General features: G+C 40.2%; 1 protein-coding gene across 1 annotated transcript; it reads left to right on the top strand.

Annotated features, from left to right (window-relative positions):
* Positions 1-4,431: 4,431 nt before the first annotated feature.
* On the top strand, positions 4,432-15,430 carry IRAK1BP1 (interleukin 1 receptor associated kinase 1 binding protein 1). The gene is made up of 4 exons (XM_064650088.1): positions 4,432-4,719; positions 9,871-9,936; positions 13,991-14,121; positions 15,109-15,430. Exons 1-4 carry the CDS (start codon positions 4,441-4,443, stop codon positions 15,377-15,379), a joined length of 747 nt encoding a protein of 248 aa, XP_064506158.1. The 5' UTR covers positions 4,432-4,440; the 3' UTR covers positions 15,380-15,430.
* Positions 15,431-16,238: the final 808 nt, after the last annotated feature.

The raw sequence follows: 16,238 nt of genomic DNA, 5'->3' as shown, positions 1-16,238 counted from the left end.
TAAAATAGGGATATTAGTCATACTCAAGGTCATTGCAAATATTGACACTTTTCATTTCTCCACAGATCTAAACTTAGTTAAATAAAGATATTATTCATACAAAAAGTGGAAGAGTAAATACAGAGAAAAGTGTCATGGATTAAGGCCAACCTATTTCTCACTGACAACACTGGTCTCCTGAAAACTGCAGGGAAGTACAGTTAGAAGATGTGAAGTCTGCTATTACCAAAATATAATGAAAAATACTCAACTTTTTAAACAAAATGTAGTATCATAGAATCATATAATAGTTCGTGTTGGAAGGGACCTTTAAAGGCCATCTAGTCCAACCCTCCTGCAGGGACACCTTTCACTAGACCAGGTTGCTCAAAACCCAATCCACCTTAAATGCTTCCAGGAATTGGGACATCAACCACCTCTCTGGGAAACCTGTTCCATTGTTTCACCACCCTCATCACAAAAAATGTTTTCCTTATATCTAGTCTGAGTCTACTCTCCTTTAGTTTAAAGTCATCACCCTTTGTCCTATCACTACAGGCCCTGCTAAAACATCTGTCCCCATCTTCCCAGTAGGCCCCCTTTAAGTACCATAAGGCTGCTACTGGAGCCTTCTCTTCTCCAGGCTGAACAATCCCAACTGGTTCAGCCTAATATGATATCTATAATACATTTTTATGTATCATAGGGGACAGAGACTATTAAGAGGGGAATTCAACTTCAAACTTGGTCCATAGACATCATAGTACACAGATGTACAATAAAATAACTTGACAGCTTAACTTCAGTAGCAAGCAAACACATACTCTAATGGAAAGCTGATGGATTTCTAAGGCTCAGGAGTATTCTACATGTCCCTAAGTACACCTAAAGTGTCCATGGGAATTTTAGGTTAAAAAAAAAAGTTTCATAGCACAGAGAAAATATTTTTTTAAAAAAAAAATTGATTGTTTGGGGTAAAAAAAAAAGGAAATAACACCCAAGTCTTTTTCTATGTATCTTGCAAGGCTTTGGAACTGATCCTGATTATTCATTATTTTACATAATTTCCTAAAAATGTTAGTCCCTCGGGGTTACTAATGACAATGCCAGTCTGCTCCATTTCATAGCTACTTTACAACTGCTCGAAAGTTTCTTTAGAAATCAGTCACCTTTACATCTGAATTACTGTTCCACTTAATAGCAGCATTGCAGATCTCCAGATTCATAGTCCAAGCATGCTCACAAATGTTCTCTTGAGGTGCAGCTTTCAGATCACAGACCTCTCTACCTTGTTAGAACTATCAACCTGATATTATCTGTTCTGACAGCTCTTCTTCTGCAATCCCTTTTTCTGGCATTGCCATGCATTGTCCTCCTGTCTCTACAAGTCTCATGTGTTCCATTTTCTCTTTCTGGCACTTTGCCATTTTTTACTAATAAAAAGCCTCCAGAGCCCTTCAAAAGCATTTTTATAGGCAACTTTTCCTGTGAACATTTTCTCTTGGCTGATCTTTGTACTGTTATTTGGCTTTTCTCCTGCTGTATAACTTAGATTTTCACTAACCCAGTTGCTGTTGCAATCATGGTGGCCATTCTAAAACTAGACATTCCTGCAAAATTATTGATATATCCTTTCTTTAAATCTCAGTTACTAAGGGATCTACTTTGTGTGTTTAGTTATTCACTCCCAAGTCACATGGCACTCTACTTCTACTTCAAACCCTTGGGAAATCTTCTCCACTAACCAAAAATGATATCAGGAGTCATAGTTCCAGCTCTTCCACCCACTGGCAGATGCAGATAGAGGAATGGTCAGTAGGCTGCCTGACCAAGGTGCCCCAGTGGCAGGTAGCTGCTGTAACAAGCATTTGTACTAGGGAGCAACCACGCTGCTGTGCCAAGAGTCTGCCAGAGAAACTGCCTCTAAAAACATATAGAAAAAACATACAGGAAAATTATTATTGGGCAGTTAACACTGGTATTATCACTCTACAGGTTTTCACTCCAAACTGCACCATTGAATATAGTCTGAGCACTATTCCAAGTCTTTAATACTAGGCTTAACTTTTCATAGGGAACAGAGTTAGGGTTTCTACCTAAAACCTTTTCTGAGGAGGGATATGAAGGAGAAAGTGGTAACATATACAGTGAATTTAGTCCTCCAAGGAATTCCAGAAATCTGGACCTAACCTTCTCAATTTTGAGTCTCATATGGTTCTGAAAAGGTAACAAATCTGGCTTACAGGGGATACTTATTCGCCCCTACAGAGTGATTGTCAATGTCATGTAAAAAGTGAGTGACCAATTTTTTTTTCATAAAAACCTTGTAAGGAATAACCAGGTAGTACACAGGTATGGCATAGGGCCTTCCTTCACCAAATGTTTTGCAGTACATTGAGTCAGCATCCAAGACACATGACAGCAGAAAGACATCAGTCACCATCGATTCTGCAAATTGTCCTTTCACAAAAAAAGCATTTGGCAGCAGCTTTTAAAAGAGATTTCCTCATCACACACATTCCAAACCTCAAAAATCTTACCTCAATAAACAAATACAGCTCTATTTCTAAAAGTCATAAGCAATGTACCACTTCACTGCTAACACACAGAAAGTTAAAGATCAAACAGCATTGAATTACGAAGTGCAAAACACCTATGAGATTTCATTGCATATTTACATATGAGTGTAAACACTTCAACAGATTCTGTTTGATACAGTCTGTCTTTCATGAAAAGGCAAATTACTTTTAATCAACAGTTAAATCAGAATAGCCTTGAACATTAAAAAAAATGGAGAGTGAACAATTTGGCTACATTATATTATCCAACAATTCTTTAAAAGCTTTATTGATGATTTCTTGATAAGAACCATTCAATAGTTAGAGGTTGTCTATTGATACTGTTACATATTTAAGTAAATCCTCTACAAACATCTGGGCTAAACAAAGAATCAAAAAAAAATTAAGTGCCCCTGTGACAGACTACTTTCAAAAGCATTTTGAAAACTCCCTGTTTATTTCTGAGGAATATACAATTATGATTTCCTCTGTACTCATTTTCCATTTTGTACTTCATTTCTGAAAGTCAGCAGTGCCCAGAATTCATTCCTGTAAGCTCTCGATTTATGTTAAATGACTAGGCACCAATATTACTGGATTCTGTTACAAGCTTCTTCCTTGTCTTGTCAAATAACTTTGATCAAAGTCAGTTACACTCAAAATTTTCTCTACTTCTTGTTGTTCCTGCTGAGAAACATGGAGTGTCATCTCAAGAGGTAATGAATACCTAACAGGTTCAATCCATTTCATCTGAAGCTTTAAGTGTTCAGCAAATTTGGAGACCAAATTCAAAGGCAAAAGACTCCAAAAGTCATGAAGCGTGAAGAAGTCACTGATACCTCTTAAGGCAGATATGATATTAATGATGGGAAAGGAAGTTTGTACAGAAGCTCCCTAATGATGGTACATGAAGCACACACTGCACCAAGTGGATTAATGAGGGCGAAGAAAGACACAGCTTCAATTCCCTCAATATTTCCCTTCCCTGATATCTCCAAGGAATCTTTATCTGATTTGTAAAATCAGGTCATGATGTCTTTACATGTCATGTTTTTATCTATGAGAGTATAGCAATATTTATCTGTATCATGTAACACAGACTTTCCAACATTTTGCAATGGGAATTCTGAAGGCTTCAAGACCTTGTATAAACATTCAGTATCATTCCAGCCTCTGTGCTAGACTGCAGATTTCAGGTAACCAAAACACGATGTAACACAAATGTAAACAGTAATGTCATATTCACAGTCCTTCCCAAAAATCCTCATACAAATGAGACCAGACGTACAGAGCTGGTCACTGAGTTACTCATTTCATAGTCTCTCAGACTGGCCGGGGAACTGAGCTGAGAGACATCTCATGAAATTCAGCAAGGAGAAATGCCAAAACTTGCATCTGGGTGGGAACAACACTGACTGTCAGTTGGGGCCTGACTGTCTGGAAAGCAGAAAAGGAATTGGGAGGACAAGCGGATCATGCACCCCCTCGGCGAGCATCAGAGGGACCTCTCAGCAACCAACGACAAGAAGAGAGGATCTTAAGCTGCACCAGGGGAGGTTTATGTTGGACATTTGGAAGAATTTCTTCACAGAAAGGGCAATTAGACATTGGAATGGTCTACCCACGGAGGTGGTGGAGACACCGTCCTTGGAAGTGTTTAAGGAAAGACCGGACGTGGCACTCAGTGCCATGGAATAGCTAACACGGTGGTGGTCGGTCATAGGCTAGACTCGACAGTCTCAGAGGTCTTTTCCAACCTAATCGTTTCCGTGATTCCGTGCCCTCGGCCTCAGTGCCGATCCCGGCGGGAGCCGCTGGCTCGGGGCCGGCGCGGGGGCGGTGGTGGGCGGGCGGTGACGTGGCGCCCCAGGGTTGCCATAGGGCCGCAGGGGCCGCCGCCGCCATGGCCATGGCGCTGCCGGCACCGCCCCCCGCCCGCGTCTTCGCCGAGCTCGACGCGGTCCCGGCCTCGGTCCCGGCCCTGTTGGGCCGCGCTGCGCCTCCGGTGCCGCCGGGGCGGGAGGTGCATGTGAGCGGCAGCGCGGAGCTGAGCGTCCGCCCGGACCGGGCGCAAGTGTCGCTGCGGCTCATCAGCCGCAAGGAGGCGGCCGGGGAGGCGCGGTGCAGCGTGTCCCGCCGGCTGGACTACATCGCCCACACCGCCCGCCTGCACGGCGTCCCGGTGAGCAGCGCCGCCGCCACCCGGGGCCGCTGGGGGGGCGGGGGGTGCCCCAGGGGGAAGGCGAAGGGGGACAGCGGGAGGGGCGGTTCCGACCCTCGGGGCCTCCCCGACCTCGCTCGGCAGCCGGCGGGATGCGGTGCCTTCCCGCCAGGACGGCCCCGAGGGAAAGGCGCCCGCTAAGGCTCCGGTGTCGGCGGAAAGCCGGGGAGGGACGGTGTTTGGAGCTCTCGGCCCTCCGCCTCGGGAGCCGCGGGAGCTCTTCTGGGAAAGGCTGCCTGCCTTTGGAAGGTCGCAGCTTTGCCAGCCGCAGCGGAAAAAACGGATTGTCGCTACCCGGGCTCTCCAGCGGGCTGCATGTTTTGCACGCGAAAACCGTCCTTCTTCGGCTGTCTCATGGTGTTGGAGGCATCATCCCTGGAGGTGTTTAAGGAAAGACTGGACGTGGCGCTCAGTGCCATGGTCTAGTTGACATGGTGGTGGTCGGTCATAAGTTGGACTCGGCGATCTCAGAGGTGTTTTCCAATCTAATTGATTCTGTGATCTGTTCATGTAATGCTGCATCCTCTCGTGCTTGTGGATGAAACTACTAAAGGGGTCCATGGCAACATAATTTTAACTGTACCTTTGTGTGTCAGGGTAATTATGTGATTCCTATAGTTAAGCAACAAATACCCAGAGAGCTCTTTCCTCTCTCTCTCTCCTTTTCCACTTGAGTGGTTTTGAAAAAAACATGGGATGTGATCAAGATAGCTGAAGCGACAAAAGCCCCTTGTGAACTCAAAAGATTCCTTTACCATAATAATTTTTTGGCCTCAGAAAGTAATTTTACAACAATGGAAAATACATAGTCTTGCCTTTAAAGCTTTGTCCACACGGTAAATGTTCCATAAGGGTAATATTTGTCCTAACAATTGTGCTGATGATGTTTTTGGATTTCATAAAACAACCTAGGGCTCTTAAAAACAGAACATAGCTGATCTTTGATGGAATAAGTGGTTGCTTCTGAATGTTATTTGCTGTTGAAGTTTCCCAGGAAGTCTGTGCCTTTTTAGTGTATTCACAAACGAGCTGGGGAAGAAAGGAGATGACAGAGTTTGCTATCAACCCCAGATTAGTCAATGGAGTAAAAAGAATTGCATAAGGGTTTCCTGATCCTGCATGATGTTACCGTGCAATTCAGTGTTAGTAAATGCAAAGTAAGAGAGTGAGTTACTTGGCCTAAACAATATGCCCACCGTGAAGTTGCATGCCCACACTTCAGATGCTGCATGTGCTTGAAGATGGGTGTTTACTCCGACTTTTATTTTCCTCAACAAAATGGGATTTACTGTTTTCTTTTAAAACTGTGATGCTGGTGCAGTACCTAAATAAAGTGTCCATTCAGGAATAAAGAAGACAATAAAGAAGACCCTTGACTCCTGATTTAGGAAAAGCTCATATTACAGCTCTGGGACTAGATGGCAAGAAGACATGAAGGCTGCTCTGGGATAGATACGTAATCCTCCTCCCTGTGTTTTTCCCAAATGCACAGCTGGGTGTGTGTCTGTCCCAGGGAGAATTACAGGTGAAATGCCTTCTGTTTCTATTAAGTGAGTTAAAAGGAGTGTAAAGTCTGGTGGATTCTGAGAGGAACAGGAGAAGACAAAACAAGTCAACATGCATTCTTTTTTATTAGTACAGATTACAGTAAGCTTTGGACACACTCCCATGGTGAGCTATTAGATCATGGGATATTTTCATCCTAGCTGTGATTAAATAGCTCTTCCAAGTGTGACTAGATTAGAAAAGATAGTGGCAAGTATTTACTCTACAGTGAACCTGAAAACTGACTTCCAGTTCTGATATGAGCCTGACTGAATTGGCATCATGTGGAGCATTCAAGACGTGGTGACTGGTACATGAGAGGAGTAGACAGGATGTTAAATGGGTGAATGTGCTTTAGAGGGGCTGCACGCACCACTGCAGGCTAGGAAGAATAATTGCAAACTGAAGTATGACCTGGACAAACAAATGGTTTTATTTGGGTATATAGTGTCAGGTTCAGAAATGTAATGTGAGCAGGCAAGCAGTGGTGGTATAACCTGGGTGGAGAGTGGGCTGTTTTTACAATGTGAAAGCATTCGGTGTCTTATTATAGTTATAATAATTTCACACTAATCTTTTTCTGTTTCTGAGATGTCGTGCATTGCAGAAAGGAAATGTTCACTTACTTGAGAGACTGTGAAATGCTGCTTAAGTTGTGGGTTTGTCGGTGTTAGCAAAGTGTTAACTCTTGGGAACTCTGAGAAAAACAACATGAAGTTATTTTTTTTTTCAGAGTAGTTCCCCACGGTATAATTTTTAGTGCTTTGTTCCATCCAATTTTAAATCACTCCACTGCTGGAGCTTTTATTTGCCTTGCAGCTTTTCTGCTAACAACTCTCACTGCTGGCAATTTGTTCTTAACTGCATTTACTAACTTCTCTTGAAGTTAATACCATTCTAGACGACTGTAAAATTAATCTCTCTTCACAATCTCCATATGGTTCTAGTTGTTGCAAGCTTATCTAAGGCCTCTTTAGAAATCATCTGGCTATGCTATATATTTATTTTTAATTAATCCCCACAACAATTTCCTTAACCCTTGTTGTTGCTGTCATAGGAGGTCTGTGAGATCAGAAGTGCATAACCTTTGCAGCAGCAGGAGCTTGCATTCACAGCTTGTCAGGATGCCTGGGGGCAGCACCTGATTTCCATATACATTTACACAGGATTTTAATCAGAAATAGATTCACATAGTGGCATTTATTTATAGTGTGCTGTAAGTATATGCAGCACTTCAGAGTGTAGTCTGCTTCAAAGGCTGCAGGGAAAGTAAAATCAATGGGGAGACCAATCTCCCTTACTCAGCCCAGCTGCTCAAACATAACATTTTTTTCTCTTTCTCTAGAAGCAAACTGATTTTATATTTGCCACCTATGATTTATTTCGGAAGTGGTGTGGAGATGAGACTTGTTTTCTTTAATCACTGTATCTAAAAATTGTCATTGGCCATCTTGTTTAAAAATAACAGTGATAATATTTGTTGTACTTGTCATAGTGTTATTTAACAAAACAAACAAACCAGCTCACAAACTATATCCAGTGGGCTCTGGGTTAGAGTTTGTCTGTACTGGGATATATCCTTGGATATATGTGCAATATTCTTCATGTTTCAAAACTGTTACTCAGGAGTCACAGTTATGGATGCATATTCATACTGTCAGTTAAACAAAGATTTTGAAGTTTTGCTCACTCTGTTCCAAAACCTTTAGATGTCACAATATCCTGAATGAAAAACCTTTAGCTTTTGATGGAGTCTAAATTTTTATTCCAGTTTAAAATTCTGCCATCCCCTACCTGTCTGTTTCATATCTTTGTCTGAGCACAGTGCCAAATGGGAACAATGTATCACAGAAGGCCAACTTCTTATGACTTCGGCAATTATTTCGTCCATTTTTCTTCAGTAACACATACTGCTACAGTCAAAACTGATGGGATAAAAATTAGGCGTGAGGGAAATTTTGTAGTAGATGTTACAAAATGATCTTTGAGTCCATGGCACTGATCTTGCAATAGCGCCTGGAGCCACATGATGGCACTGTCCTTGAATACACAGGAACCTTAGGAGGGCAAATTCCAAGACTTGAATCCGCTCAGCAGGAAAAAGATCTTTTTTTAAAAAAAAAGGATTAAGGAGTGGAGACGGGGGAAAACAAATGCATTGTTTGCTTTGTTTACTATAAGTTGCATTACAGCGTAGTTACTTCTGTAAAATATAAGTTGTAGAAGTGCGTGTTTTCTGAGTGGTTATTTCTATATGTGAGAGCTCTAGAAAAAAAAATCTTTCGTGTCAATTGTAATGGGATTCTATCATAAATAGTAAGATTTGCCCCATTTTGTAAATTAAATGAGCTGTTGGTGCTGGACTGTCTTGATCACTCTTTAGAAAACCGCAGCCAGCCATGTAAAAGGAGAAAAGCAGTTTTTAGTGTCTGTCCATGATCCTTGCCCTTACTAGAAGAGACTATCCAAAAATAGGAGTGTTGTGCTTGAATTTGAGCACTGCCAATCAGTCATAAAATTGACATTTCAAAATTTGTTTCTTGTAGGGTGCTGTGCAATGGTAATTATGGGTGTAATTTCCATTTAATATTTTTAAAGGAAAATGCTTTTCATGGTTAATGTCATTTACATAAACATATGCTTGCATACAACATGATAAACTTGAAGATTTGAGCCTCTGTAGGAAATACTCTGACTCAAAGCATCTTTTGAAACATGTCAAAGCTGAAGCAAATATTTCGTATGTGAATTAATTTAGTAAGTAAAACTTTTCAGTAATTGGAAGGCTTAGTATCTGCTTCCCTGGTTCCTGGATATTAAATGCAAAGTTGCATTTACAATTACACTGTAAGCTGTGCTTTTTGTTGTTTTATAGTAGTTTTAAATAAATTGTTCATCCAAACTGTTTACTGAAGAGCGAATTGAGTGCAAGAAGTGTGATTGTTAGACCACTAGCAAGTCGTCAGATATTCAGATGTAAATGGAGTTATTCTGTATCTCAGTGAGTTCAGTATCTTGTTTATAAGTCTTACAGGATTTGCTAGTGCTCTCGGCAGACATTATGTTGACTAATGTAGCTGCTGTTGATGCAGAATTATCACTGGTGGAACAGCCTTTTTTAAGGGTTACCATCGTGTTCAGTCATTATTCACATTACCTTGCTACAAGCTGCTAATGTTAAAAGATCTTAAAATAGGGGCCTGAAAAGCACTTCTCACATACTTCCTAAAACCAATTGAAGCTTCCAGGTTTTGCACCAGGTGACTTTACAGTTACACATTAATATACACAGCTTCTACCTAGCAACCACTTTTAAGTTCTCTTCAAGTCAATAGCAGCAAAATTACATTATAGAGCTACTGTATAATTTACTTTAAATAATGTCAAGAAGTCTTTAACATCCAGCTAGTTTTTAACTGAACATGTTTGCATGGAAAATTCCAAATTCCTGTTGCAAAGTCATAAGTAATATGCCAAAACATAACTTTTACAGAACACCATGTACATACAGTTCCAACAGATGCTTAATTTCTGTCTTTAAGATTATATCTCTCTACTTTGTTTTAGGAAGAAGATATGACTGTAACAGAAGACTTTAGTAGAGTAGAAAATACTTACCAAATGGAAGCAGAGGTATGTATTCAACCTAACCAAAAATCAAAATAAAATAAAAGAATAAGAAGAGCAGCAAGGACTGATGAAAATTTGCAGATTGTCTTTCCTCAGACCAAGGAACATAAGGGCAGTATAGGCCAAAAAAAACTATTGAAGGACTGCAGTTTATAGCAGAGTTCATCTGCAGTCTCATGTTGTGTGCAGAACTTGTTTTCTGCTACTGTAATATAGAAAGAATGGTTTTCTTCTCAGATGAATGTGTGCTTTTTAAATGTTACATCATGCTGCAGATGGGCATGGTTGGTTCTGGGGCTTTCTAGTTGTTGTTCTGTGGCAGTGTAAGCAGACCAACAGTTCTGCACTCTCCTTCACCCATTGCCCTTCCTGCCCTCTGCTTCTTGCAAGGTGTTGGTCAGTTCAGAAACCTGCCCCTGTTAATAACTCTTTTTTTTTCACCTCAGATTAGCTTTTATTTTTTTCATTATTTTAGCTCTTTGAACGGAGGGCAATGCAAAGGAGAAGACTGGATAGGAGTAGCAGTGGTGTGGCAGCCCTAATCTAGATCTGCTTAAACCACAGTTGAACAGCACCTGGATTTTGGTCTATTCTATACAGTTCTGCCATCAGCTTGCTCCAAGTAAAGCAAAGCTAATTGGCTTGGAATTCTGTAGGTAAAAAGTGATTTGTGAAAGGCAGATATTATGGGAATAATGCCATTTACTTCAGTAACTGCTAAACGGAGTACATTTTTGCACATTCTTGCCATACAAGAAGTAAATGCTGCGCTTGAAACCTTCACTGAGGGAAATTATGTGTGTTCAGGCAATGTATTTTTTTAGAGCATAAAACTTGTATCACTACCTAGCAAATTTACAGATTCTTACTAAGTAAACCTGGAAGCCTGCAATAAAATGATAGCTGTTTTATAGAGCTGTGGTTTACAGTCCTCTTAAACAGGTTCAGCCTTCTTAGTTTGCTTGCTTAAAGGCATATTCTCATCTAAATAACAGCAATAAATGCAGAAATAATTGAGAGCTTGGAGAACAAAATTTTGATTTTAAAATGAGTCTTAAAATACTTAAATGGTGTGAATCAGTGTCATGTTTAACTTCATCATGTAGACACCTACTATCTTGAGAGCTTAAATAGTCATGTTTTTTAGATAACCTGTACTTAAAAAATAATAGAACTATATTGAATTACTATGTAAGCTACAGACAAGCTTAGGCTTACAACTTCAGTCTTAAGTGGTAACTTAACCAATTGTCTGTCTTCTGCTATTAGTTTTTATAAAAAAAACAAAGATTCTATATGGAAAGCTAATGACTTGGATTTAGTGTTCATTTGTAAGCAGCTTGGACCAGCTGTAATTGCTGTTCAAAAGTTGTGTGGTTGCCTAGGACCCAGGTGTCAGAACTTGAAGAATCCAGCCACAGTGTTGTTGTTTTGGCTGTCCTGTATGCTTAGGTAGCAGTGTGGTCACTCTTTATGTGGAGATTAGTTTCTCCTTGCTTCTCCCTTTATGTATATACTTGTTTCATTAGTGCAGCTTCATAAACCAGTGCAGTTCCATTGACCAGCATGTTTGCATACTTTAGCAATATAAATGGATTTAAAACTCACTTCCACTCCTCTGTTAAGAGTTTGCCATTATATCTGTGTTATATGTAAAATCTTGAAAGTCATCTGTTAGTTCATTCTATAAACTCTTTTTACCATTTGTCTGCTGTAAGAGTTATTAGAAGACTGAAGAAATTCTCAGGCAAATAGCCATTTTAAAGTATAATGAAGAACTCAAGATGGGCTTTCAACTGTAATGAGATAAATTTTAATTCATGCTATAACAAAGGAAAATATGCAGAAGAATGAAGTTGTGTATGAGATCACAAAGCTCTATAATATCGTAATCATAATAGTTCGTTTATTGCATGACGTTCTCATGGGATGAAGATTATGTTGGTTTTGTACATTTCTTGATACACTTGTCTCTTGTCCTTTTCAGCCTTCTCTAAGCCTTGAAATGTCTGTAACAGTTTTGCATACCCTCATATTACTTTCTCACAGTAATAACCGATGAAGTTGAAACACTTCTTTTCATTTTAATGTTTAAGTATTCTCTGTAAATGGAACTGATCAGATCTACCTCTAAATGAAAAATCATGATTTTTTAGGGACACAGGAACAGCAAAATTCAGCTATTGCTCAGTTGTTTTCTGCCCCTGAGCATATCTGATAAATGCTTCTTTTTTAAGTTGCTGGCTACCCAGAACTGCCCCAGACTGAGCAATTTATCCTCTACTTAAGACCCGAAGTTCTTTTGTTTGTCATTCTTTTGTTTCATCCCCTTGAGTGAACTAATCTTGGAAATGCTGATAGCAATCTGGAAAACACTATGACAGCCCCTCATAGTGAGACTTTCAAATTTCCACAAAAATACAGCTATGACATGTTTCTGGCAAAACATCATAAGGGGATATATGCTTTTTATATGTACGGCAAGAACTCCTACTGAAGAAAGAAATCTAGGTGTAGCCTCATCTTCAGTCTCTGTTCAAATTGATACTGCACCTTCCAGAAAGTGATCGAACCCCCAAGTTGCAGATAAAGGATGTGCAGCTGAGGTGAAGATGCACATTTGGTGCAATTTTGAACAATAGGCGTGACCCTTTGTCAGCACAGAAGATGGATGTGCCCTGCCACTTCATCCCGCTCAGTTTCTAAGGCCCTAAGCTCAGCTTTGGCTCAGCTCTGTGAAGAGCCACTGAGCCAGTGCAAGGATCCAAGGCAGGGTGAGGTTCAAGTACTACACCGAGAGGCTATCAAGGGTAACAAGATGTGAACATTATTTACGTTGTGATAATTGTCAATAACTGCTTTTTATCTTACCCTGTATATGGAGTAACTCCCTTCTCTCTCACTGAGAGACTCAGCATCTTTGAATTGTCTCGTTTTCCACAAGGTGAATCTATGGTACGCACACAGAAAGCTGCTGCGGTGCAGCTGACATGCCATAACTTGGATTTTTGTGCCATATCCCTTCACAGGACTGCAGCAATCACAAGGGCAATTGTATGTCACAGGGTTTGGCAGTAGAATTTTCTTTACTACAGTTTTTTGCTTCTCCGCCTATTGAAGCTGTATTACTATGCAAAAGGAAAGGAGTCGGGGATAAGAGAGAAGTTGAGCCTGACTTGGGGTGAGAGCACTATACTGGGAAGTGAAGATGAGGCTTTAGTTCTTCTAAAAAAAGTTTGGGACCCTGAATTTCTGGTTCCTGAGTGCTGTTTCACTCCTGGCAACTGTGGTCTGCCACAGAGAAGGGCTGGCTCCTGCCTGGAAAGCTGCTGCCTGGCCAGCACTTCCCACAAGGAAGGTTGTAGGGCTCTGGATCCAGGGCTGATAGTGATGTCTGCTTTGTAGCATTTGGGAAATCACCTGAATTCCTGATGGATCTGCATTTAATGCTTCTCATTGCCAAAGCCAGCAACAGCTAGGTGTTTAATTTGTTTTTAATCCAGGTATCTGAACTGAAGTGCCCAGTTCTCTGTAGGCACTGCAGTGAGTCTGTTCAGACAACACAGGATTTGGAGCCCCCTCTACACCGAACTGGGCTAGGCTTAATCTCATATCTTAGGTTTCTTGAACCTAATGCTTGGAATTAAAATGTAATTTTTCTTCCTGTGCATTGTTTTCCACATCATTTTGCTTGCACTTCTTCATAATTAACATCTAGTAATCTAAAAAGGGAAGAACCAGGATGCATTTAGTCATGTGCCCCAAAGAGCACGTTCATTCTTCAGATTGTCTACATACCAAGAATGCCATACTTCCTCACAAAAAGGGATTTCTTAATCCTCAGTTTTAAACCATTTAATGAACTTCTTTTGTTGCAAACCTAATAATAGTCTCTGGAGCTATGTAAAAGTCTTTTAAGTAAATAAATGTTGGAGTGATATACAGGACTAGTATGTTTAGTTACCTTGTACATGTCTGGCTTTATACAGATTTAAATACAAGTATTGATAGTGGAAAATGAAAAAGTTACTCATGTGATGTCTGTGTTTACTCCCAGGTCAGTATTATATTCAGTGATTTTGGAAAAATGCAGACTGTTTGCAATCTACTCATTGAAAAGTTAGGAACCGCTGTTACCATCAGTCCACCTCATTTCTACCATACACCAGAAGCCATAGACACCCTTCGGTAAGTTCTCTCACACACCACAAATTTTACAGCCTCAGTTAACATAAGTACTTAACTTATGCTGTTTGAAATGGGAGTAAATAGTTTCCTTCACACTTATTAAAATTTATGTTCAAAGATTTCAGCATTTGTTTTAAGTATAACTTATAAATTAATGCTGTTCAGCCCAGAAGATAGAGCTAGGTGAAAAAGCACAATGTAATAAAAAATATTCTGCCACTGATTTCCACTGGAAGTATAATCTTCTGTGAATGCTAGGTCAACAGAATTTGGCTTTGGTTCCATCAGCACATGTAGATTTAATTTGTATTTATTCATGAAGGTGGAAGAGTTTACCAGAGATTGATAATTCTAAGTACCCTTGCCAATTCCCATTACTCTTAGCTGCTGACATGTTCTGGAAAGAACCAGGTCTGGCATTTCCTCAGCATCGAAATATGCTGCCCTGAAGCTCATGATCTTGACATGTTTTAAGCATTGACTATTCAAAGTCTGGCTTCTCCCACTGACTTGAGGGGGCAGAAGGAAGTTTAATCTTGGTTGGGGTTTCTTCTTTAAAAAAAATAACTATGCTTGGTCCAAGAAGCAAGCTCAATTAGCTGCTCCATTAATGGTTGTGGAGGTGTCAAAAGTGTATGTCAGAGGTATGTACACAGGAGATCAGGGAATCAGGCCAGTGAGGTTAAACAGGTGCTAGTATGCCTGGCTGCTGGGCCACTGCAATGCTTGGAGCAAGGGATGAACTTTTCATTTGCATGACACAGCAGGGATGCCTGCAGCATACAGGTATTACAAATGCTTGATTGGAACTCATGAGGATGCTGACATTTTCTCCACACTCTCCTCTCAAATGCCCAAGCTGTGGCCCAGAAGCTGGGGGAAGGTGCTGTGCCTTAACATCTATGCAGTTGCACAAAAAGGCTTGGCAGGAACACTTGTACATCAGTTGGCCCTGCTTGTTATTGTGCTGCTGCTTCTATCTCTCAGCCGTCAAGTATGTGTTACTGCTGTTGGAAACACACGGAGGAAAGCTCAGGAAGTCTGTCGATTGTTTGGCCAGTCACTGGGAAAACCTTTACTGATAAAAGAAGAAGGAACAAAAGAATGGGGAGGCCACATAGACAGTTACCTGCCACGCTCTGCTGATTCACTGACTCTGCAGGAAAGAATCCAGAGTGCTACTGCTTATGCATCTTCTAGAGTGTTTGCTGTGTTTGAGATAAAGGGAAAAGAACACAGAAGAAACAAGTTGCTCTAGAAACTTTTAAATCCTATACATTTTCTTAATAAAATTTTTATGCTTTCTTGAGTTTTTTGTTGTTTTTTACTTTATTCTTATAGTAGTTCTATCCCCTAAAATTAAGGTTACAATTAATTCTGTAAGTGCAGTTCACAACTGCTTATCTTATTCCTCTGGCCCCTGTAAAACAGCAAGATATTTGATGCACAAAACCTTTGGTACTCCTGGCTGAAATTGGGCTGCATTTATGCCTTTACTCCCAAATCTCTAAAGAAATTAATCCCCACCCTGAATCATGGTAAACTGAACATGCAATGTGTTCACTTCTAACAAAATTGAGTGTTCAACATAAAAAGTGTTTAGGAATGTTTTATTTTGTCATAGGAAAAATCATACATTTTGTCCTGGTGTCTGTTTGCTCAAGTTTAAAAAGGACATCTGTTGTCTGGACGTACATTACATGTGCAGACACTGAAGTGCTCAGTCATGAGGATAGAGTTTTTTCAACCATGGCTGCATAATATATTTTGATCCATCATATCCTCTGAAGTAGGTTTCCATATCAGGGTGATACACCTGAGAAACAAAGAAGCACCAGAATTGGAAATAAATACAATCTGATACTTAAATAAATCATCAAAGTTGCTACAGTTAACTTTTTGAAAACTCCTAATGAATTTTTCATGTACATAGAGATGCTTTCAGTGGGATTTTTCGTGCACCTTAACCTAATTTCTGTCATCAGAACAGCAGCTTTCTTCAAGTACTCTACTAGTGTTGAACATACTGCGTGGGATGTTACACGCTAGATTTAGTGTTTAAAATCAGCACTGTTTCTTATTGAAGTAGTTCCCACTTGTGTTGCTGTTAGAACTAT

Source organism: Pseudopipra pipra, chromosome 3, assembly GCF_036250125.1.
Source record: "Pseudopipra pipra isolate bDixPip1 chromosome 3, bDixPip1.hap1, whole genome shotgun sequence".
In the NCBI taxonomy this organism is placed as follows: domain Eukaryota; kingdom Metazoa; phylum Chordata; class Aves; order Passeriformes; family Pipridae; genus Pseudopipra; species Pseudopipra pipra.
Note: the sequence above shows the minus strand (reverse complement) of the source record. Positions and strands in the feature narration are given on the sequence as shown.

Bases quoted from the DNA above. Each gene is read 5' to 3' on its own strand.
- IRAK1BP1 (XM_064650088.1), top strand. From the start codon at position 4,441: ATGGCCATGGCGCTGCCGGCACCGCCCCCCGCCCGCGTCTTCGCCGAG. The intron at 4,720-9,870 runs GTGAGCAGCGCC...ACTTTGTTTTAG, and splicing joins CCCGCCTGCACGGCGTCCCG to GAAGAAGATATGACTGTAAC. The intron at 14,122-15,108 runs GTAAGTTCTCTC...TCTATCTCTCAG, and splicing joins GAAGCCATAGACACCCTTCG to CCGTCAAGTATGTGTTACTG.